This window comes from Equus przewalskii, chromosome 7, assembly GCF_037783145.1.
Source record: "Equus przewalskii isolate Varuska chromosome 7, EquPr2, whole genome shotgun sequence".
In the NCBI taxonomy this organism is placed as follows: domain Eukaryota; kingdom Metazoa; phylum Chordata; class Mammalia; order Perissodactyla; family Equidae; genus Equus; species Equus przewalskii.
This window is the reverse complement of record NC_091837.1, coordinates 6,770,742-6,795,059: the sequence shown is the minus strand read 5'-3', so window position 1 is coordinate 6,795,059 and position 24,318 is coordinate 6,770,742. Positions and strand designations below refer to the sequence as shown.

The 24,318-nt window shown below is 42.3% G+C and overlaps 1 protein-coding gene across 13 annotated transcripts in view; it reads right to left on the bottom strand.

The window, feature by feature from the left end:
• Positions 1–10,357: 10,357 nt before the first annotated feature.
• Positions 10,358–24,318, bottom strand: part of EIF4ENIF1 (eukaryotic translation initiation factor 4E nuclear import factor 1) — a 44,725-nt gene continuing 30,764 nt past the window's right edge. For 4 of the 13 annotated variants that reach the window (XM_070628463.1, XM_070628473.1, XM_070628462.1 and 1 more), the window contains exons 10-19: positions 23,482–23,714; positions 20,640–20,711; positions 19,993–20,176; positions 18,958–19,037; positions 18,473–18,615; positions 15,805–15,889; positions 13,852–13,984; positions 12,160–12,504; positions 11,711–11,875; positions 10,358–11,101 (exon numbers count right to left, since the gene is read on the bottom strand). In XM_070628463.1, the coding sequence (XP_070484564.1) occupies positions 10,860–11,101; positions 11,711–11,875; positions 12,160–12,504; positions 13,852–13,984; positions 15,805–15,889; positions 18,473–18,615; positions 18,958–19,037; positions 19,993–20,176; positions 20,640–20,711; positions 23,482–23,714 (1,682 nt within the window). In that variant the 3' untranslated portion in view covers positions 10,358–10,859. The remainder of the gene's footprint in view (positions 11,102–11,710; positions 11,876–12,159; positions 12,505–13,851; positions 13,985–15,804; positions 15,890–18,472; positions 18,616–18,957; positions 19,038–19,992; positions 20,177–20,639; positions 20,712–23,481; positions 23,715–24,318) is intronic. The other 9 variants (XM_070628466.1, XM_070628464.1, XM_070628467.1 and 6 more) reach the window with 3 other exon arrangements.

Sequence of the window (24,318 nt, the reverse complement as noted above, 5' to 3'; positions counted from 1 at the left end):
GTTGGCTATGTGCAGTTCATGTGTCATTTTCAGAATTTGTTTTGGCATGGGCTGAATGAGGATGGGTATGTACAATGAGGCAGCTGCAAAAGGGGTATTTGGGAGCTTGGTCCTGAGTGTGAAATGGATAAAAATGTGATTGCAACATCTTATGTGATGTTTAGTCATGGGAGACCCTTCCAACTGGATGTGGTTTTCAGTCCTTTCAAATGGTCTTTCCCAGATGATACTGGAGAAAGGAAGGACTTGATGTGTTAACTGATTGTTCCCTGCAAGGCTAGCCCATTTGGGAGGTAGTGTACTGTGGCAGTTGAGTAAATTATTCTAACCAGGCACATCAGAGTTTGAATTGCAGGCCTACCTCTAATTAGCTGTAGAACTCTGCATAAATTACTCAGTCTCTTTAAGCTTCAGTGTTCTCATGTAACATGGAGATGATAGTAATAGCACTTACCTTTTAGAGTGGAGATTGTTAGTATTAAGGGAGACGTACATGTAAAATGCTTAGCACACTATCTGGCATGTAAGTACTTGGTGAGTGTTGGCTGTTGTTCTCGCCAGTCCCTTTCCTTTACCAGGGCTCCCTGCCTGCCCTAGTCAGAGCACAGCTGTATTTCAGTGTTGGGCTGAATGTTGAGCTGAACCATGCTGCCTGCTGGGCCATTAAGCGTCTCCTTTCCTGTAGCCCAGCTTTTCTACTTGAACTGCCATGGCAGTCCTGGCCTCAACCGTATAACCTGGGCTAAGGCAGGGAGGCAAAACATTGAAGTGAGGCAACCAGTGTAATCAGAGCAGGTTTGTGTGTACACGTATGTGTATATGTTGAGGTGGGAGGTTAGGTTAGGAGGAGAGGTGGGGTCAGGACTATTTGAGAAGGTACTAAGGGCATAATCAAAGGTTTGGGGCTGGAAGTAAGGGAATTTAAAAGGATTGTTCTGATAATGGGAAATTGATTGGCAAAAATCTTTGTGCAGTGGACTGGGCTAGTAGGAATATGGGCAGAGGGAGGGTGTGGGCACATAGGTGCAGAGGAGAAATCTAAACTTGGTAACAGACTGAGTTGCTCTTTGGGAGAGAAGTCAAAGGTTATTTCAGTATGGATTATAGGGATGATAGAGAAGGGTTGTCCTTGAGAAAATCAGGAAAGGAAACAGATTTTGCAGGAAGTCAGTTTGATTTTAGATGAAATGAGCTAGAGCTGGAGGGATGGGGATGTGGGATTATCCACGTACTCAGCTTTTCCAGTACTTGTTACTCCTGCTTCCTTAGTGACAGGTGTTTCTAATAGTCTTCCTGGAACTTGGGCTTATAGTGTCCCCAGACCCTGGAAATAAGTCTCTCAGGCCTGGTATCCTATTCACTTTGCCAGGATATAGACCTTGATATCACTGGTGCATTCATGATAGAGGCTATAACCTAGAGCCTGCCCCAACTCTTTGGAGAAACATTGGCTTTCTGAGCTATGGGATTTCCAGCAAGGTTTGCTCTCCAGCCAGAACATATATTAGGTTTTGGGGGAATCCTCATGTTCAAATTCACTTTCATGAGCAAGAATTTAGTACTGCCAGGATGTTGGGGAGAGAAGGTTGCTGAAATCCAGTTCATCCAAGGCCTCAGAATATGCTTTGGATAGGCCTTCCTTCCATCATTGAACACCCTCCCCCCTTGGTGGGTCCCTGGTGCCTGAGGAGAGCATTACCCTACTTTTCCTTTCGCTTCATTTTGGGCTCGGACTTGGGAGTTCTCGGAGAGGGGCATGGTTTTGAGTTAGGAATGCTGCCTAGGGGAGGGCTGCCAAGTGGGGGGCATTCCTACAGCTAAAGGTTTTCTTCGCTGTGAACTCCAAGACTATAGTAGTTTGGCTGTCACAGCATGGCTTGAATTTCCTGTGCTGTTACATATGCTCTTTCTTTCATGATCTTTTTTAGCACAACTAGACAGACCTACTGTCCTGTGCCATTAATTAGTTAGAATGCTTTTAGCTGTATTTAACAGCAAACCCTAATTAATCAGCTGAAATGGAAGGAAACTTGGTCTCTCACGTAAGTTGTCTGGAGCTCAGATGGGCTTGTGGGAGCTGTGATGTCACTGAGGATCCAAATTCTTTCCATCAAGCTACTCTGCTGCAGTTTGTTGGCTTTGCTGGGCAGCTGGCTCCCCTCACAGTTACAGAATGTCTGCTATAGTCCCAGGCTTTACATCAGCATCCAGAGGATAATAAAGAGGGCTGAATCTTTTTGGGAAGCCATTTCCCAGAAGCTGCCCAGCCAGTTTGTCCTATTGTCTCATGGCCTAAATTGGGTCACATGTCCATTCTTGAATCAGTTGTGGGGTAAAGGGAATAGAATTATTGAAAATCAGTTTACCCCTATTAAGTTATCTTTGTTCCTGGATTGTGTTTGTGCTCATTTTCAAAGGAGGGCCTTCCAGCCCCAATTGCTTCTAAACTCATCTCATGCCTTCTAGACTTTCCAAGTTACTCCATGAGACATCTTGTTAGCTGAGATAGCACTACCTTCTGCCCTTACCCTATATGTATCAGGCTCTTAGTTCCTGGAAGACTGCATTAGTGTCCTCTTTTGCCTTTACTCCCTCCCATGCACCAAAATAGTTTTAAAATCTGTACATCTAGCTTCTGTGCTATTCTTAGCAGCACTCCCTTATTTCCTTCTGGCTCCATCTCACCAAAGCTGATGGCTTTGCCCTTTGCTTGGTGCCTACATTTGTTCATTTCTGTCCTACTAGCTTCTAGTCTGAAAAGGAATCCTTTACTGACAGCTCCAACCCAGTCCTCCCCACTTTACACCTACAACTGTTGGTTTAATTCGAAGGGGAAAGAAGTGAAAGAGGACACATAGGAAAGGGAGAACTGGATTCAGGCCTGTGTTTTGCCATTGTTACTTGAGACTGCTTTCTAGCTTCTACTTGTGGAAACAAAGCATTGGCAGAAATTCTAAACATAGGGTCTATTTCTGAAGCTGAAGAATCACACTGAGAACAAATACACTGTGGGGAAGGGAGGATTAATGAAGTTGAAGTACCATGAAGAGATAGGCCCTCATGCTCATTCCACAAAGGCAGGTTTTGTTGAAAGACGACCTGCTTTCTTGTGTACCTGGAAGTATAGGGCAGGGTGGGCAACTCCAGGTTTATTGGCAACACTCCTAACACTCAAGACTCAGGCTGTTTTTACCCTTGTGGTCAAAATCCAACCACCTTGGAGAAGGGGTGGAGCAAAATGGCGGGGTGAGCTGACCCGGGACTCTCTCCCCTCCAAACTACAACAAAGGACTGGAAAAACTGAATTTCAGATAATAAATCTAGTGGCAACACGTCAGAGACCTACAGTACCAAGAAGACGGAGGACGGAGATCTTGCTGCCGGCCTTGGAGGTAGCCGGAATAGGGTAGGAGAGAACTTCGCACCCTCCCCTAGAGTCTGGGATTGCTGCGTGGGTCCGGGAAGGAGTGGGGGAGGGGCCACGCAACCAGGGGATCATCCAGGACTCCCTGCACTGGTACAGTGGAAACCCGCTGACAGGGGAAAGCTTCTGTGTGCAGGGACCCCATAAACCCAGGGCCCCGGGAGACCAGAGAACAGAACTGATCCAAATCCAGATCGGTGCACGAGAAAAGCAGCCGCTCCCTCCTGGCAAAGCACACTGGGCGCTGCCATCTTGCCCGAAGGCAGAGAGCTCAGAACGCGCGGCTCTCGACCCCCATCTAGTGGCGACAGGCTGTAACTGCAACCGAATTCTACCACTATGTGAAAAAAACCGCTCCTCTACCATCCAGCAATTTATAAAAAGCTCCAGACCAGAAGGAAAACAATAAAAACACAGAATTAAGTCCTGAGCACTTGGAATTAGGTAAACTAAGTGAAAATGAGTTCAGAGCAGCTATAATCAAAAAACTCAATGAGGTAGAGAGAGAAACAAGCCAATGAGTTCTGGAGTTACTTCACAAAAGAGACTGAAATTATAAAGAAGAATCAAACAATTACTAGAGATGAAAAACACAGTGGACCAGATAAAACAGAATACGGATTCCCTGAATGCCCGTGTAGACACCATAGAAGAGCAAATTAACATAATCGAAGATAGATAGGCTTGAATGGCTCCAGACAGAGGAAGAAAGAGAACTAAGAATTAAAAAAAAAATGAGGAAAATCTCCGAGAGATAGTGGATTCAATGAGGAGAAAGAATTTAAGGATCATAGGATTTCCCGAGAACGTGGAAAAGGAAAATGGAGCAGAAAGTGTGCTTAATGAAATTATAGAAGAGAACTTCCCAAATCTAGGGATTGACAGAGAAATGTGTGTAGAGGAAGATTTCAGATCTCCTAGATTTGTCAGTGTAAAAAGACCTACTGCAAGGCACATAGTAGTACAAATGGCAAAAATGAAAGACAAAGAAAGAATACTCAGGGCAGCAAGACAGAAGAGAATTACCTACAAAGGAGCTCCTATCAGACTTTCAGCGGATTTCTCTACAGAAACCTTACAAGCTAGGAGAGAATGGAGTGACATATTCAAAGCTTTAAAAGATAAAAATCTTCAGCCAAGAATACTCTATCCAGCAAGAATATCCTTCAGATATGAGGGAGAAATTAAATCTTTTCCAGACAAACAAAAGTTAAGGAAATTTGTAACTAAAAGTCCTCCACTACAAGAAATCCTGAAGATGGCTCTCATACCTGAAAACAGAAAAAAGGGAGAAAGGGGTCACAAACCACAGAGTAGGGAGACAGATGGATGGAACCAGAACAGGATAGCAAATATTCAACTATAGCATTAGGGTAAAGGTAAGGAAACTACCAAAGCAAGGACGATCTTATCACCCTAACTACAAATTCATAACATGAGTTGGAATAAGAAATGAAAATAATTATTTAGGAGGGGAAGAGCAAAGGGTCTAAATCAGTCTAGGCCAAGTAAGTAAGAGACCACCAGAGAACAGACTATATTATATATGAGATTCTAAATACAAAACTTCAGGGTAGCCACTAAACTAAAAAACAGAACAGAGCCACAAAACGTAAATAAGGAAAAATCTAAGAAACCCAGCATAAGAAATTGCAGTATTAAATGGGTAGGGTAAAGCACACAGGAAAAGAAATGCAGGAAAACAAGATAATGAGTGACAGATTGACAGCATTAAGTCCACATGCATCAATAATCACTCTCAATGTAAACGGATTGAACTCTCCAATAAAAAGACCCAGAGTGGCAAAATGGATTAAAGAACAAGATCCAACAATTTGTTGCATGCAGGAAACACACCTCAGCCCCAAAGACAAACACAGGCTCAGAGTGAAGGGGTGGAGGACAATACTTCAAGCTAATAGCAAGCAAAAAGAGGCAAGTGTTGCAATTCTTATATCAGACAAAGTGGATTTCAAAATAAGACAGGTAAAGAGAGACACAGAGGGACAATATATAATGATCAAAGGGACACTTCATCAAGAAGAAATAACACTTATAAATATCTATGCACCCAACACAGGAGCACCAAGATTCATAAAGAAACTATTAACAGACCTAGAGGAAGATGTTAAAAACAACACAATAATAGTAGGGGACCTCAACACCCCACTCACATCAATGGACAGATCATCCAGACAGAAAATCAACAAGGAAATAGTGGAGCTAAATGAAAAACTAAAACAATTGGACTTACTAGACATATATAGATCACTTCACCCTGAAAGAGCTGAATACACATTCTTCTCAAGTGCACATGGAACATTCTCTAGGATAGACCATATGTTGGGAAACAAGGCAAGCCTCTACAAATTTTAAAAAAATGAAATAATAACAAGCATCTTCTGAGATCATAGTGCTATAAGGCTAGAAATTAATTACAAGAAAAAAGCTGAGAAAGGCATAAAGATGTGGAAACTAAACAATACACTACTGAACAAGCAATGGATCATTGAAGAAATTAAAGAAGAAATCAAAAAATACCTGGAAACAAATGAAAATGATAACATGCCATACCAACTCATATGGGATACAGCAAAAGCTGTGTTAAGAGGAAAATTCATCACAATACAGGCACATCTTAACAAACAAGAAAAATCCCAAATAAGTAATCTTAAACTACACCTAACTGAACTAGAAAAAAAAGAACAAATAAAGCCCAAAGTCAGCAGGAGAGAAATAACAAAAGTCAGGGCAGAAATAAATACTATTGAAACGAAAAAGGCAGTAGAAAGGATCAATGAAACAAAGAGCTGGTTCTTTGAGAAGATAAATAAAATTGACAAACCCCTAGCCAGACTTACAAAGAAAAAAAGGGAGACAGCTCAAATAAACAAAATCAGAAATGAAAGAGGAGAAATAACAACAGCCTCTGCAGAAATGCAACAGATTATAAGAGAATACTATGAAAAACTCTATGCTAACAGAATGGATAACCTAGAGGAAATGGATAAATTCTTGTACTCCTACAATCTCCCAAAGCTCACTCAAGAAGAAGCAGACAATTTGAACAGACCAATCACAAGGAAAGAGATTGAAACAGCAATCAAAAACATCCCAAAGAATAAAACCCCAGGACCAGATGGCTTTCCTGGGGAATTCTACCAAACTTTCAGAGAGGATTTAATACCTATCCTTTTCAAGCTATTCCAAAAAATTAGGGAGGATGGAACACTTCCTAACACATTCTATGAGGCCAACATCACGCTGATACCCAAGCCTGACAAGGACACCACGAAAAAAGAGAACTACAGGCCAATATCACTGATGAACATAGATGCAAAAATTCTAAACAAAATTTTGGCAACCAGAATTCAGCAATTCATCAAAAGGATCATACATCAGGATCAGGTGGGATTCATACCAGGGACACAGGGATGGTTGAACATCCACAAATCAATCAACGTGATACACCACATCAACAAACTGAGGAATAAAAACCACATGATCATCTCAATGGATGCAGAGAAAGCATTTGACAAGATCCAACAGCCATTTATGAGAAAAACTCTGAACAAAATGGGGATAGAAGGGAACTACCTCAACATAATAAAGGCCATATATGACAAACCCACAGCCAACATCATACTCAATGGGCAAAATCTGAGCACCATCCCCCTGAAAACAGGAATGAGACAAGGATGCCCTCTATCACCACTCTTATTTAACATAGTACTGGAGGTCCTGGCCAGAGCAATCAGGCAAGAAAAAGGAATAAAAGGAATCCAAATAGGGAGGGAAGAAGTGAAACTCTCGCTGTTTGCAGATGACATGATCTTAGATATAGAAAACCCCAAAGAATCCATTGGAAAACTCTTAGAAGTAATAACTACAGCAAAGTTGCAGGGTACAAAATCAATTTGCATAAATCAGTAGCATTTCTATATTCTAATAACGAACTAACAGAAAAAGAACTCAAGAACAAAATACCATTCACAGTCGCAACAAAAAGAATAAAATACCTTGGGGTAAATTTAACTAAGGAAGTGAAGGACCTATACAATGAAAGTTACAAGGCCTTTCTGAGAGAACTGGATGATGACATAAGGAGATGGAAAGACATTCCATGTACATGGATTGGAAGAATAAACATAGTTAAAATGTCCATTCTACCTAAAGCAATCTACAGGTTCAATGCCATCCCAATCAGAATCCCAATGACATTCTTTACAGAATTAGAACAAAGAATCCTAAAATTCATATGGGGCAACAAAAGACCCCGAATTTCTAAAGCAACCCTGAGAAAAAAGAACAAAACGGGAGGCATCACAATCCCTGACTTCAAAACATACTACAAAGCTACAGTAATCAAAACAGCATGGTACTGGTACAAAAACAGGTGCACAGATCAATGGAACAGAATTGAAAGCCCAGAGATAAAACCACATATCTACGGACAGCTTATCTTCGACAAAGGAGCTGAGGGCATACAATGGAGAAAAGAAAGTCTTTTCAACAAATGGTGCTGGGAAAACTGGAAAGCCATATGTAAAAGAATGAAAATTGGCCATTCTTTTTCACCATTCACCAAAATAAACTCAAAATGGATCAAAGACCTAAAGGTGAGACCTGAAACCATAAGGCTTCTAGAAGAAAACACAGGCAGTACACTCTTTGACATCAGTATTAAAAGGATCTTTACAGACACCATGTCTTCTCAGAGAAGGGAAACAATAGAAAGAATAAACAAATGGGACTTCATCAGACTAAAGAGCTTCTTCAAGGCAAATGAAAACAGGATTGAAACAAAAAAACAACCCACTAACTGGGAAAAAATATTTGCAAGTCATATATCTACAAAGGCTTAATATCCATAACATATAAAGAACTCTCACAACTCAACAACAAAAAATCAAACAACTCAATCAAAAAATGGGCTGGAGACATGAACAGACATTTCTCCAAAGAAGATATACTGATGGCCAATAGGCACATGAAAAGATGCTCATCATCGCTGATCATCAGGGAAATGCAAATCAAAACTACACTAAGATATCACCTTACACCCATTAGAATGACAAAAATATCTAAAACTAATAGTAACAAATGTTGGAGAGGTTGTGGAGAAAAAGGAACCCTCATACACTGCTGGTGGGAATGCAAACTGGTGCAGCCACTATGGAAGACAGTATGGAGATTCCTCAAAAAATTAAAAATAGAACTACCATACGATCCAGCCATTGCACTACTGGGTATCTATCCAAAGAGCTTGAAGTCAGCAATCCCAAAAGTCCTATGTACCCCAATGTTCATTGCAGCATTTACAATAGACAAGACATGGAAGCAACCTAAGTGCCCATCAACAGATAAATGGATAAAGAAGATGTGGTATATATATACAATGGAATACTACTCAGCTGCAAAACAGAACAAAATCATTCCATTTGTAATAACATGGATGGACCTTGAGGGAATTATGTTAAGTGAAATAAGCCAGCTAGAGAAGGATAATCTGTGTATGACTCCACTCATATGAGGAATTTAAAAATGTGGACCAAGAGAACAGTTTAGTGGATACCAGGGGAAAGGTGGGGTGGGGGGTGGGCACAAAGGGTGAAGTGGTGCACCTACAACACGAATGACAAACATTAACGTACAAGTGAAATTTCACAAGATTATAACCTATCAAGTCAATAAAAAAAAAATCCAACCACCTTGCCCTTCACCTGTGAATCAGAATGGCCTAATTATTTGACCCTCTAGCATCAAGTCAAAGTAGCTTTCATGGCCCTAAATGGACAAATATTGAGAACTAGGGCAAACTGAGGAGTCTGAGAAATAAGTATTGTCACCTCAGGTCAGTAGGACCTTCAGTTAGGAAAGGGGACTCAGGACCACAGTTATTATATTCTGACAGAATCCTTTTTGCCAATGCTGTGCAGGTAGTTAAGGTGAATAATGAACATAACTGTGAGCTTGATACCAAACTGCTTAATCTCAAATTCGTGTGCATGATGTGCAATAAGCCAAACACTGAGACAGTGGTGCTTGGAGATGGAGAAAGATTTATTCGAATCGGCCAAAATGAGTAGTTGGCAGCCTGGGTTTGCTCAAATCTACCTCCCCAAGAACAGAAAGCAGGGGGGTTTTACAGAGCTAAGCAGCTTGGCAGGAGGAGCTTCAGGGAAACAATGGAGTCACTCCTGATAAGCCCCTGGGCAATCTGACTTCTGGGCTTCAATGGCTGCTGGCTGCTGAGGGCGGCTGCTGAGGTTGGGCCATTCCCTGATCCCAAGAAGGCATTCTCTTTCTTTTGCAAAACAAGCTCACAAAGCCTCAAGACCCCTGAGTCACCCCAGCAAATTGGTTTAAAATTTACAGTACCTCTCAGGTATCTGGCTTCAAGCTGAAAAATGAGATACAAAATACAAGGAGTCTGTTAACACAGGCATCAGAGTCTTGAGGGAAGTTCTATATGGAAAAAATTAGATTTTAATGGATTAAATCAGAACTCTGAGGCCCCATTTTTCCCTATAGGGGACTCTGAGCTGGAGAACAGGATGCCAACTAACTACTAACTTCTGCCCCAGTAAATGTAGATTTGTTTTGGAGAAAATACCATATACATGATTACCTAATGAACTGTTTTCACTAGGTGGGTTTAATCTTACAAAGTGCATTCTATAATCTAGTATTAGCTGTAAGGCTACATATTGGGTCAGCCCAGCCAGTAAACTGGCCCACTGGGGTCTTTAAGACTCAAGAAAGAAGACCATAACTTCCTCCTTCTAGATGAGATACGAGTTCAGTTCCATGAGTTTTAAAGAAAAAACATCAGATTATTTCCCTCAAGGAACCTACTGAGCCTCACTGGACAGCTGGTTGGAAACGAGGAGGAAGGGATTCAGAAGAAATAAACACAGCAATGCCATTCACTTCATTCACACACTTAGCATATGCAACTTTAATCAACCAAAGAAAAAGTCCCAAATGTACAAGTGAAAAAAATCCAAACTGTTGACACAGGCTTAACTAATATCAGCTACTTTTATGTACAGCTGTATAAGTTCAAAAAAGCTATCCTATATGTATATACAAAAGTTGTTTATACACAGGTCTGTACATAAGGGTCTATACATTTATTTCCTCAGAACCCTTAGGTGCCACCTCTTGGTGACACCAACACTTCATTCACATATCTTACAAAAAAAGACTGTTTCCAGGATTGACCATACTGTGCATCCTGTATTTAGACTCCACTCGATTGGTTAAGATCCTGCTGTCATAATGCAGACCACACCAGGTGCCTGGGCACCCCCAAGAGCTTCGCACAGAATGCTCCAAAGTAAAAGCCCGTAAACCAACCCGAGATGAGGGAGCAGAAATCCTGTCCAGGTGCCACCATGGGTCTAGGCTTAGGTGAGCCTGCCTGCCCTGCTCACTGTCGGTATTCCAATTCATCTACACTGATGACTTTGGCAGGCATGGAGGGCAGGGGCTGCTGTAGCACATCTGAGCCAAACCATTTGGCAAGGCCCACCGGGGAGCTGCTCCTCTGGTTGGGGCGGTGCTCCAACTGGGAGTGCATATGGGGCAGGCCTGACCGGCTGGGCACACTCTGAGGGGTCGTCTGAACGCTGACAGCTGCTGCCTGGGAACCAGAGCCTGGAGGATGAAGAACTGTGGGGATAGGAAGGAAGGATTATCATTCAGAGTATCAGGGGAAAAGTAGTCCTATATCAGGCCCTGCTTCACTCAAACTCTATGCATACAAGTCCAAACAGACTTCTTTACCAGATAATTCACATAGGGCTTCTGTAGGAAATTCCTTTGCAAAATGCCAGAAGACAGTAACACCTTGGAAAGCTGAGCTATTCAGAAGCCATCCATATTGAGAACCCATCCTAGACGACATAACCACTACTTCCCATAGCAAGCAGCCACATCACAGAAGCACTAACATTAGCTGGTCAGAGGGTGTCTACTCTGGGCAGTCCATATGCTGAACCTCTGTCGGAAGGATTCTTGGCCGCCTCTCCTAAGAGGCAAAGCACAAAAAATGTCAGAGCAAACTTGGCTCTCCCCCCATCTTTACAGGAACAGGAATTCCACATACCATAGAGGTTGGTTTACTTCATCCTATTCTCTGGTTACACCCTTATCCCAATCTTGCTAGGATAAATTAAAGAATGAATCATCAGTGTCAATTCCCCTCCCCTGGAAACTGGTCCAAAAGCTTTAAGCCTGTGCAGCCCATCCTCAGCTCACTTGGCCCATTCCTAAACCTACCTGAGCGCTGCAGCTGCTGTTGCATCATTGCCAGATGCAGAGGTGTCCCAGGACGAGGGTTTAGGAGAGGGTGACTAGCGGCAGGTAAAGGGTAAAAGGGTTGACCCAGGATTGGGCCAGATATTCCCTGTAAGTGAGTCAGGTCCATCCCAGCAGGAAGCACACCTGTTTGGCAGAAAAAAGAAACTAGTGAGAAGTTATCTTAATCTACTTGGAGATTTTCAAGCTTGACTTACAGTTTTACTGATCTGAAAGTTAATTAAGAATAAAGAATGCTCAAGCTAGGTTCCTAATCTTTTAAAGGACTAAGGGAGGATAGATTAGATTGGATCCACTGCTCATCAGTGAGATATAAAGGTCTAGTAACATCTTTCTAGGGATGAAAACCTCTCACAGTATAGCACTTCATCAGTTTTAGCAACTGTTGTCATGCCAGGTCAGAAACTCACCAGCTTGCAGCAAACTTGGAAGATGCTGTGGATGTACTCCCTGGGCCAGCATCCTTTGGACCAACCCTGGGTGAAGCTGATGAGCAGGCCGAACGATTGGGACATGGGGGACAAGAGGAACTTGGTGGATAGGGCGGAGAAAAGGTGTTCCTGGAACTGGGGTTGCCAAGGTGGGTGTTTTTCTTCCAGTTGCTTTAGGTCGATAATCTTGTTCTTTGGTGTAACGGTTGGTCTGGGATAGCGGGGTCGAACATGAAGACCGCTGCAACGTTGACAGTTTGGGATTTGTGATGGGAGAAGCGTCTCGATCAACATTGGGCACAGAGTTGGATGACAGGAGGTTCTCTATAAGGATTGAGACAAAGAATATTTTAGTATTGGCAATCTTCTCCCAAACACTTTGTCCTCCCAATGATCCGGCAAATCTCATTTCTTAAAAGCTCACAATCCTTATTTGAGCCCCTAAACAAATCAGAGAATTGCATCCTAGGGACTATCACTTTGCCTTATGAACAGACTCAGTCAAGGTCACAGGGATAGTTAGGGAGAGAGCTGAGACCAGACCTGAAGTTTTTCAGTTTTGCAACACCTTTCTGTAACAGAGTCTATTTTTGCTACACTCCAAAAGACCAAAAGCTCTGAAGTTATACATGACGTAACTCTAAAAAGCCCATGTCTTTATTCTTATAATCCTCCCAACCCAGGAATAGCTATGGGCAAGTGACCTGACATGTCAGGTCTGGTGGTTTAACTCAGTTGGCCACCTTGCTCTGCCCATATAGCTGTGGTCTGGATCCCTGTGGGAACGAGTCTCATCCTAGTCAGCTGCTTGGGATTAAAAATCAAGTGAGTAAAATTATGCAAATCCATCAGAACAGAAAGTTGAAACAGCAAATACAGTCTGGTGAAGAAATCAGAGTGGCCTAAAATTTTAATTGGACCAACAGGATTTCCTTCTGTTTCCCTCAGAAGCTTTCTCTTGGGCAAAAAGCTCTCAGATCAATACTCTAGACCTGTGTAAACCTAATTTAGGAGAATTTGTTTCACCATGTCCTTAACAATCCCAAGTGTCCTTAATCCCAAAGCCTCTCTCACATTTTCTATATACTCTTTTTTTTTTTTTTTTTTTTGCTCAGGAAGATTCACCCTGAGCTAATATCTGTTGCCAAAAAATCTCTTTTCTTTTTCATCTGGGCTGCTGCCACAGCCTGGCTGCTAACAGTCAAATGGTATAAGTCTGTGCCAAACTTAACCACTAGGCCACCGGGGCTGGCCCATCACATACCCTATATACTTTTAAAAGGCTCTCCACACCTCCTATATGCTTCACCCATTGGAGTTCTCTCCAGTGACCACAGACTGGAGAGAACCTTTTAGAAGTACTACTGGTTGAACTATATTAATCTGCCAAATAAATGTACCAATAATTCAACTTTGAAGCCTAAATAAGGACCCTAAACTAAAGGTTATTCTTCCTAATGCTAGCACTCATACCACTATTAGATTGGTCAGCATTTCAAGTGGCTAAGCGACTGTGAGCTGGTCCAACCCTTCTGTCAGACACAGAACTGTGGTCCAGAGCAGCCCAGGGTCTTGCCCAGGGCTTTGCAGAGAATCAGGTGAGGCTGGTCAGCACTCAGGCCCATACTCTCTCTGTCACATACTTTCTTGGGCAGTATAACTCTGCAGTACCTTCACTGGCCTTCTGAATGTCCTCTTTATTGTCACCAAGAGCTGCTTTTCCAGATGCTGGCTCCTCCTTGCTTTTCTCTTTGCTCTCGTACATCTTACGAATCACTGAGGTAGGGGTAAAGGAAGGAGAAAGCTGCAGAGAAAAACAATTAGTATTAGCACATTCTCTAAATGCTTTTCCCTAATCAAGGCAGGCTTAACTGGACAAACTATTCAACAAGCTGCAGAGTCCCTTTATTGGCCACACATGGCAGAGGCCAACTCCCACATTTCTGTCTCTAGTTGCAGGAGGAAAAGAAACAGGGTGGGCCAAACAGGTGGTGTCCCAAGTGCATCACCCCTTGCTCACAACTCACTTTCATCAAAACCTAGCTTTAGTTCTAGCACAAAGGTAGTTAAAGCACAGAACTTCAACCTACCCGTGTGGGTGGTGATAGGGACCTGCCTGTGCAGCCTCCACTTTAGCCACTTCCCCAGCTTGGGCCAGAAAGAGGGGAAGAACATTGCCAGAAGTATACCCTGGAGTAATAGACCTTCCATCTGGGAAAGGACATTTCAGAGGCAACCTCAGAACCTAAATTTCCCTGTATTCCTAATATTTCCCATCTTTTTTTTTTTTTTTTTGGAAGATTAGCCCTGAGCTAACTGCTGCCAATCCTCCTCTTTTTCCTGAGGAAGACAGGTCCTGAGCTAACATCTGTGCCCATCTTCCTCTCCTTTATATGTGGGACGCCTACCAGCATGGTGTGCCAATTGGTGCCATGTCTGCACCTGGGATCCGAATTAGCGAACCCCGGGCTGCAAAAGCAGAATGTGTGAACTTAACCACTGCGTCACTGGGCTGGCCCCTAATATTTCCCATCTTAAGTTGGCTACCAGAAATCCTAATTATCATAATAGTCTCCTCAGTCCTTACGACTCACCATTTGAGGTCATTTGTTTCCGCCTCCTGTCAATTTGTACTATTTTTTTGGTGAGGAAGATTGGCCTTGAGCTAGTATCTGTTGCCAATCTTCCCCCTTTTTTCCTCCCCCCCACCCCACAGCCCCAGCACATAGTTGTATATCATAGTTGTTAGGTCACTCTAGTTCTTCTACGTGGGATGCTGCCACAGCATGGCTTAATGAGTGGTGTGTAAGTCCATGCCCAGGATCTGAACCAGTGAACCCTGGGCTGCCAAAGCAGAGCACGTGAACTTAACTACTCAGCCACAGGGCCAGCCCCCTGCCTTGAATTATTATGTATATGACTTTTCTCATTAAACCACCTCAAATTCTTGATGGCAGGTAACAGGGCATGAAGTATGAACAGAAAAGCTCCTTTTAAATGCTGCCTTCAAGGTGCTTTGTGCAAAGACCCACCTGGAGTCCTGAAGCACAGAGTAATACTTTCTTCCCCTTGTCTATCAGCTCTAACTAGGTGATAAAGGTGTATGGGGAATGAAACTTAAAAAAAAAATAATGCTGGTAAACGAGTCAGTTGTAAACCTAGATTTGTCACCACAAATAAGCAAACCCCTCTGTCCAGCCTTAATTCATAGCATTGAGATACAAATCTGAATTTGTGAACTCCCCACCATCTTTCACTGGACTCCCCATGGTCTGACCCCAGTTAGCCCATTCGCTTCACCTCCTGTCTTTTACCAGTCTGTCCATGTCTCCACCCCCACCCCCACTGTTCATTTGTTTGAACACACTGTATCTCCTGTGTACTCTGGTCTATACTTTAGATCTGCTGGAACACACTTTGCCCAATGTTGGGGCTTCACTAGAATCCTAAGAGACTATCCTGAAAGGGGAAGACCTAATAAATAGGCAGGTGTGAAGGATTATTAAATCAGTTATTCCCGTGGAAGGCACTCAAGAACAATTTAAGGGTGTACCGTGATACAACACAGGCACAACCACAGGGGGAGAAGCCTAGAAGTCATTCACAAAGGCAAAGGTCACTCACCATGCTTGTGATGGAGGCAGCGGGGGCAGGGGAAGAGGAATTCCCTCGGTGCACGGGTGCTGGTGACTTGGTCACTCGCTGTTGCCTGTGAACAAACCAAGTATCAGTGTGAGCCCCAAGTTGCTCAAACTCCAAGTCCTAAAACCACATAATACTCAAGACCACCCTCGGACTTTAACATCCCGTTTCCCTTATCCAATTCAATTTCCCATGCATGTAATAAGTGCCTAATATATGCAAAACCACATGTTAAGTTCTGAGGGAAGACAAAAGCCTAACAAAACATGGTCCTCGGACTTGTAAGTCTAGTGGGGGAGACACTTAGTAACCTAGGGCAAACCAAGGCATGTAGATAGTAAGTACCAACAAGGTCTAATGGGAAAATGAGGGGTAGAAGGAATGACAGGATACTCCTAACTGAAGGGACTCTGGGAAGGAACTGCATTCAATTGGGTGTGACCAATGAGAAGCTACAAGACGGAGAACAATGATTCAGGTAGAAGGAACAAGTACAGGGCCTTGGGAAGGCCTTGGGAATGCAGGAATATCCAGGGAAGGTGTATAGTTTCTTGCAGACTATAGCAGTGACGGAGGCTAGGGAGGGCCTTCATTCTGTGTGCCAAACGGTAGGCAACACTGACAAGCAAAGTGCCTGCATAGAACTGAAGCTCTGTGAGACACTGGTTCAAATCAGATAGAGTGCCAAGAGTCTCAGCTATTTTAACACCCAGTTACATGTGGTACTCTCCATCACTCCTGGTCTAGACACAAGGTTGATCACAGGCCTCCCAAATAAAGTTTAAAAGAACACACCTCCCTTCTCTCCCCAGAACTTCTACTCATTCTCCCTTAACTTGGAAGAAAACAGGAACCAGCTGATGAAGATGTAAACAGGCTGAGAGAAGAATGAATTATGTGAGCTCACTAGCTAATGAAGGCTTCACTGCATTTCAGCCATGTCAGACCTTGTACCACAAAAGCCAAAGCCCAAGTACAGTCAGTGATTCTGGAACTTCTCTGACTCATATAAACAGATGGGAATTCTAAACCCACGGCTTCTTTCCAGTGTGTACCAGGCAAGCCTCAGTGCTGTCACGCTGAGACTCTGAGTATGACAATGAGGGGAGAGACAGATCAGTAGTATTCGGAGTGACTAAGAAGTAAACCCCAAATCTGGTGGTTCCACATGACCTATCACTTATTCCTTCTGATAAACATATCTGAGCAACTACTATGTGCTAGACACTGTTTGAGGTGCTGGGGATACAGCAGTAAACCAAACAGACAAATCTCTGGCCTCGTTATATTCTTGTGGTGCAGGCTAGAGAGGGGTTACTATGGGAGACAGAAAAAAAGTAAATGGTGTGCTAGATGATAAGTACAATAAAAAAATAAAGCAAGGCAAGGAGAAAGTCATGTCTGTTGGGGGACACAACTTATAGGGTGTTCAGGCAGGATCTGAGGGGCTGACATTTGATCCAAAATATGAAGGCTCCACTACACTGACTTGCATCTCCTTGCTAGTTTTTAGTAGGTCACATTTTAAAAACCTAAGTTTCTATATCTGTAAAAGGCAGTTATTTACTCCATCTACCTCACAAGGTTGTTGCCAAGAGCAAATAAAGTTCTGGATATCAGCAGTGCTTTGAAAGTCAACAAATCATGTCAATGAATATTAGGTAACTACATTATATTATAGACAGAAATCCAGTGACGGGAGCTCAGCAGACCAGTTGTGAGCTCTCTGTTTAGGCTGAGGGCTACTATAGATAGGATGCATTCATGCATAGGTACAGGGTACCTACTGGTCTCAATGTTTTCTGAAAGTGTCAATGTATAAAACCAGATGGAGCAAAACATTGAGACACTGATATCGTGATTTTAAGAATCGTGTCAAAACAAATACTTCTTAATTACCAAGTACAATATGGGCAGGACTAAACTGTAGTGGTTCAGGGATCTACATTTAGGTGATAAAACCCAAAAAATGAAGGTGGTGATTACTCCTAAAGGCTGGACAGTGGTCATTTCTGGGGGAGAAAAGGGATGTCATTGGGACAGGGCACATGGGTAGTTAACAAGCGAGTTTGCCTTATAATAAGCCAGACATTTGTTCAATGCAGTTTTCTGTATCTGTTTTATTTTACAACAAAAAACAATATGGCTACCTCTTTCTCCTCTATCTTATGGTTCATTTCATTACTTGTTGCAACTAGCGAAAAGAACAGGAGGAGAGTGAAGCCAGTAATCATTTGTTAACAGCTCTGACCAAAAAGAGGACCCATCAGCTCCTTGATCAACAAACCTGCATCAAGGGACAGTTTGATAACTCAACAAGGAATCTGCTGGGGAAGAAGCCAGGTAGAGTTTTACTTTTCATCATCTCATAAGCACAACTGCAAATAAGGAGTTATGCTAGTTACATTTGTAAAAACAAATCCTTTAAATCGAGAATATAAATAAAATTATACAGGATAAGAAATCTATGCCCCTGCAGTAGAATTCAATCATGTTATTTTCCTCTACTGACCATTTGGAGTGAGAGAGAATTCTCATCACAGATTGTATAACATATCAGTGTGAACAGAATCACACTGTGGATAACTGATCTGCTAATCTGAGGAAAACTAATTTGCAAATCCCCACAAAGGTAGGATTAGTAACTTACCTGTTTCTGAATCCATCCCTGGTTCTGTCTACCTGTGGTTTGCCAAAACCAGGCTGGTAAAAGTTTGCTGCCTGCACTGCAAGGTCATGTGGTAGGGCCAGCCCCTCCAAAGCTGCCTGTTGCAATTCTAGCTGGTTCATCTGCTGAACAGAAGTGGCAGAGGAGGATCAGCAGAAGAACGAGGACAGTCAATGAACTTTTGTACAAATGTCTCTCTGCACTCTCTTAGAAAGGTATGTTTAAACAGCAGCTGAGACAGATTAGATACTGCAAACCTAACTAAATTGTGCTGCCATCCACTGAACAAGATTTTAACTATTTAAGTATGACTTCAATTGTTCACCAATTTTTTAACCTTCCCTGAGCTTGAATTATAGTTCAAAACCACTTCCAAGCATTGCAGCAATTTAACTCTCTATCCCAGAAGCAACAATAAGGGTGAAAAGCAAGCTACAGATTGAGTTTGAGAAAGAGCTCAGCCGGACCTGGGCTGTGACAGGGCTCATGGGCTTGCGCATGCCTTGGAATGGATCTCCGAGTAGCTGCTGTGGTCCTGATGTGAAACCTGTTGGGAAGTTACAGTTATCAGTGAGCGTCAAGAAGCACACGTCCATCAGAGAGGCATTATAACTAATGCATGCTGCTCCTTGTTGAACACCGTCTCTTTCTGGAAGTACTGACTTCCTGGGCTGATGATGTCCCTCCCCTCTTCTTCTTTGCACCCACAGTGGGCTAGTGAACCTTAATCAGAGCACATTCAATGACTCAAATTGCTGGTGCATCCATCTTCCCCACTAAGCTGTCAGCTTTGTCCCTTTCAGAGCTGACTCTATCCAGGAGAGAAGAACCAGTGATTTGACCCCTTATCACAAAACTAGCTGATACCAAAGCAGAGGTCAGTGCTCTGAGGTTCACACTCTTGCCATTCTATCTCACTAGATGTGGAAAGAAGATTACAAAAACTTCCTCTCAAGGTATGACAGGCAGGGGCCAGAGTGGCCAGCAGCCTAAAGTAGTCCAGGGGGGCAGGGACACTATGAGATTCTGCCTAACACTTTGCTAAGACAGCTTTCTGAAAGTGGTTTTTCCATTTACATTCTGAATTAGCCACAAGACCTCACAGCTGATTGTGTACCAACTTCATCTGGTTGGTAGAGAGCCACTAACTCTTGACTTCTCTTCTATCTAGGAAAAACCTAGGAAGCCAAATTAACTTTTTGGATTAAATTATCAAAATAAGGAAGAAGACTAACGAGCTGGATCCAATTTAGATCAATCTCAAGAGAAAGAAAAAAACAAAAGACTATAACATGAGCATATTTATCTAGAAGGGCAGCTGGATAATAAACTATATTCCACATTTGCGTCCCCACCACTCCATGAAAAAAGTATGATAAATTCACATTTCTTTTTAAACCCTTCAAGGATATCCATGAAGAAGACTTTGCCAGTTCTAGGGGACAGACCTTTGTGTGGCAGGGAGGGGAGATGGACAGACATCGATACACAAGAGTATTTACCAATTGGTGATGGTATTCTAGGACGAAGGTAATCTGCTGAAGCTGCTCGCGTTTGAAACACCTGTGACAAGGGAGGAGAGGGTGCTCTTTGGCCCAGTAAAGATGTTGTAGGCTCCAAGCTCCCCATAAGGCCACTCAGAAGATTGGAAGAAGCAGGTCTCTGAACTGGTGGACCCAGAAGTTCCTAAAGGCAGAAAAGTCAAATCCTCCTGAATAAACCTAGTTCTTTGTCCTTGCCAGAGGCTAGGGACTATGGATTGACTTTTGGAAGTCAACAATGAATCTCCATCATGCTCCACTGAAGGACTTGGCACACGTACGTGCAATACATTTCTCTGAATGTTCAGCTGGCAACATCTGCTTTAAATTAGTGCTACAAATACAGGTAGATACTTTAAGTTTTCATATAAATTACAAACCTGCAAACTGGAAATCAAGGGCTGACTTTGTCATTTTTTTTAGCCACTTCCCCAACCCCACACTGAGATTAACAGTGATACAGAACTATGTCAGGCAGCGACATCATATCCTTGATTGCCAGGCAACATGGATCATTCTCTAAGGCCCAAAGGTGGACCACTACACACAACCAGTTCAGAGGACTACTGTTTAGGGCTCCGAGGCCTTGGTAGAAGATTGTGAAGTACCTGCAAGATGTTCTTAGGGGCAGGCTGGCCTGGAATCTCAGCAGGGGACATCAAATGGCTTTCAAGGTTTCGCTAAAAAAAGTCAAAGGAAAACTGGTTTTAACCTTCTTACATACTTATCTTGCAGATTAACTGGGGACCACAAGAAAGCATTAAAAATTCCCCAGGGAGATGGCACTTAATAGCAGGATGATGTACCACTCTCTCATCACACAGGTCCCAAAGATCTGGGAATGAAAAGAATCTTCACATGTGCATGCAAAGTCCACTCAGAGACCCTCAGACAAGGTCTTTTCCTCCCTGTAGTAACTCTAGTCCATTTTCACTGTTTCTAACACTGTGACCAAAAGAGAAAAGGAACATGGTGAAACAGCGGAGCACTTACTTACTAAGAAGCCACAAGTAGGAAATTTTAATAATTCATAACATTTCTTTTTTTGCTTGAGGAAGATTAGCCCTGAGCTAACATCTGGGCCAATCCTCCTCCATTTTGTATGTGGGATGCCTTCACAGCATGGCTGATGAGTGAAGTAGGTCCACACCTGAGATCTGAACCAGCGAACCTGGGCTACTGAAGTGGAGCACAGAACTTTAACCACTCAGCCACAGGACTGGACCCTAGATTTTAATTTCTGAGACAACCTTGGCTACTACTATCTTTAACAAGATTTAGAGACCACAGATGGTACTAAAAACCTAGTAAACAACATGCCAGTTTGGCCAGAACTGTTATATTTCAGAGTCTCATATTTTAGAAAATTTAATCTTGATTTTTAAACAAGCTGTTCCAAAATGGGTCTCATATACAAAGTGAAATTCAAATCCTTCAATTTTTGCTCTTTTAATGAGCAGCAGTTATGTTTTGTATCCAACTTGCATTATCTCCTGCACTTCAGGACATCATCCTTGTGCTCATTTAGCTCTGCCTGAAGTGCTTTCTCTGGTACTAGATGGAGCTGCCAAGGTCCACAGCAATATCCTCGGGCATGACAAATAGCCCAAAGATATCCAAGTGTTTTATTGTTGGTTTTGGAATTGGGATTGACCACAGATGATTTTAGTAAGAGATCTCTTCAAGAGTCATTTAATTCCATCTAACAAAAACAAATAGGCAGGTTTATATTACATGGCTTACTATATTTGGAAGAGAGAGTCTACAATTCAATTTGAAATGGAGTTTAGATTCAACCAATATGCCCTATTTTGGGTATGAAACAATATGGTTGAACGTAAATGTATGGAGGCAGATCAGAAATAGTATACATGATACACACAGTCATAGTAATTCAAGAGTTGATTTTAGAAGCAGACCATGACTCAACATGTAAATCAAGCAATAATTCGGGACAATACCTGGTGTGTTTTATTACATTACTCTCCTTGATGCTTTCTTTTGTAGGTTAGATCGAATTTGTGTTACTCTTTGCCTACCAACTTGAATTATATCATCCATCCCTTTATGCAGGTGTTTGAGGCTCATTCCCTTGGCTGAAACCAGACATATTTCAGAGCACTGAAACCCTAACATCAAACCAGTTATTCTCAACTCAGGGTCAACTGTGTTAATATGAAACCCTAGAATCATATCTGAAACAAAATGTTCAGGTAAACTGTTGAATCCCCTGCTCGCATTTCTTAGTCACACTAAAGGAAAGAAGCTACTTACAATATTCGACCCTTACCACGGCAGTCAGCACTCAATCACCAAGACACAAAGGTAACAAGAAAGGAAAACAGGATAGTTTGCAATCTCAATCTGGTCCTCCTTTGAAAGCATTTCTACTTAATAATTCTCTGTATGGAAATAACTCTAAAGCAGTTTACAAGAAACATCCCCCTATAACCGGCATGGTATGGTGCTGAGTGAGTCAGTCCTAGCAGTAAGGCCAGGAACAACAGCACTTCTGTCAGAATCTCTGTTGCTAACCGCTGGTCAGATAAACACCAAAAATCAGCTGCCTTCCCTCGGTACAAGACACAATATCAAACAGCTATTGCTACCGTCGTTAACTTGTAGTTCCCAGATAAAAAGGTGTCAGAAGAAAACAAGAGGCAAAACTCAGTTTGGTAAATTTGCTAGAATTTAGCAACTAGAATAAGTCTATGTTTATGTTTTTATTATTCAGATTTACCCTGCTTCCCCTATCACTTTGTATCATCAAGGGATAGCAATACTGACACACAGGCCATGGCTGAGAACCACTCTCTAAGGTGTTATGACAAAGACCAGTATATGCTACACACTTGCATTTACTGACATGCAATTACTTTGTAACCCAATTTCATGCCTAAAAGTGTTTTACAAGTTTGGAGTCACAGCTTTTTCTATTAGTAAATTAACAGAAGGCAACTGTCTTGAAAAATCCATCTCAGATACTTCACAAATGATTTGTACAACTGCCAACTGCCTAATCAAGAAAGCAGGTAATCACAGGTATCTGGGTGTAATTAGAAGGTGTGACAAGAAAGATTTTACTAGAAAAATGTAGTAAGTTATTTTAACTTAAGTAGCTGAATAAACAAAACTTTCTCTGGCGCTCATCCAAAAAGATATTTTTTACACTTTTTTTCAGCAGTGACTTAAAGTTAATAAAGTTACATCTGCATCTCTCAGTCTTTATGCTGTCACCCACAATACGGAGATTAACCACAAGCCTACTTTTTCTAGTAACAAATAGCATAGCAATAATTAAAGAACACACAAAAGCGTCACAGACCAAATGACTACTGAAGAATTTCCAACTTACTCAGAATACCTTTTTAAAAATCCATTTATTATGGTGGGAAGTGGGATAGAAAGAGGGAAAAGGAGAAAAGGTTGGGGTTTGTGCCAAATACTTACGCTGACTTTGGGCTGAGAAGGCAAAGTCCCACTTGCCTTCATGGTGCTCACTAGCTTGTTGAACGCAGTCATATCTCCATCTTTTTTGAGCTGTCGATTGCTGGTTACAGCACTCAGGGTCTCCTCTAAGTGTTCTGCCATGAAGGGAGTCGAATTCTTCACTTGCTGGTCCACCTTCAAGCCTTTGAGCCCTGCTTCTACCTCTTCCACTGAAAGCACAACCCCTGAATGCGCTGGAAGGTTGAAAAAGTACAGGTTAAGCCAAGCAGAGGAACATGTGGTAGGAATTCTCTTTGGCTACCAAGTTAAAGTGAGAATAATTTATTTCACAGTTCACGTGAGGTTGTCAGAAAAGACTGACACATTGAAGACACTTAAAATCATGGTTGCTCAGTGGGAATAAGGCTGTAATTGCATATTTAGTAAGAGATGGCATAAACTAAACTTAAAATGTTTAGAGGCTAGAAACTGGGGGACCACAACCACTGGGTGCTATGCTTTAAGACTTGACAGGATCCTGCTGCACGTCCTGCAGGAGCGCCTTTTATAATGAATCTTCTGGAGACTTTTTACCAAGGACAGGAATCCCAGATAGCCCAACATCACAAGGTTACCACCTGTTCTATAGTTATGAATTACTAAGGTTTTCTGTTGAGGGCTTATAACCTAAGCAAAAACATGGCAGATTGGGGCAAAGGTCTGAGGGGCTACCAAATTAGGCTTGGGAGGACTCCAGCTTTCACTGGAGTGTTATAATCAGGCTCCAGGTGAGGAGGAGGACTTGGAGGAAAAGTTCTTATGGGGCCCATGACCTCCCAACTACCAGATTCTCAAAGA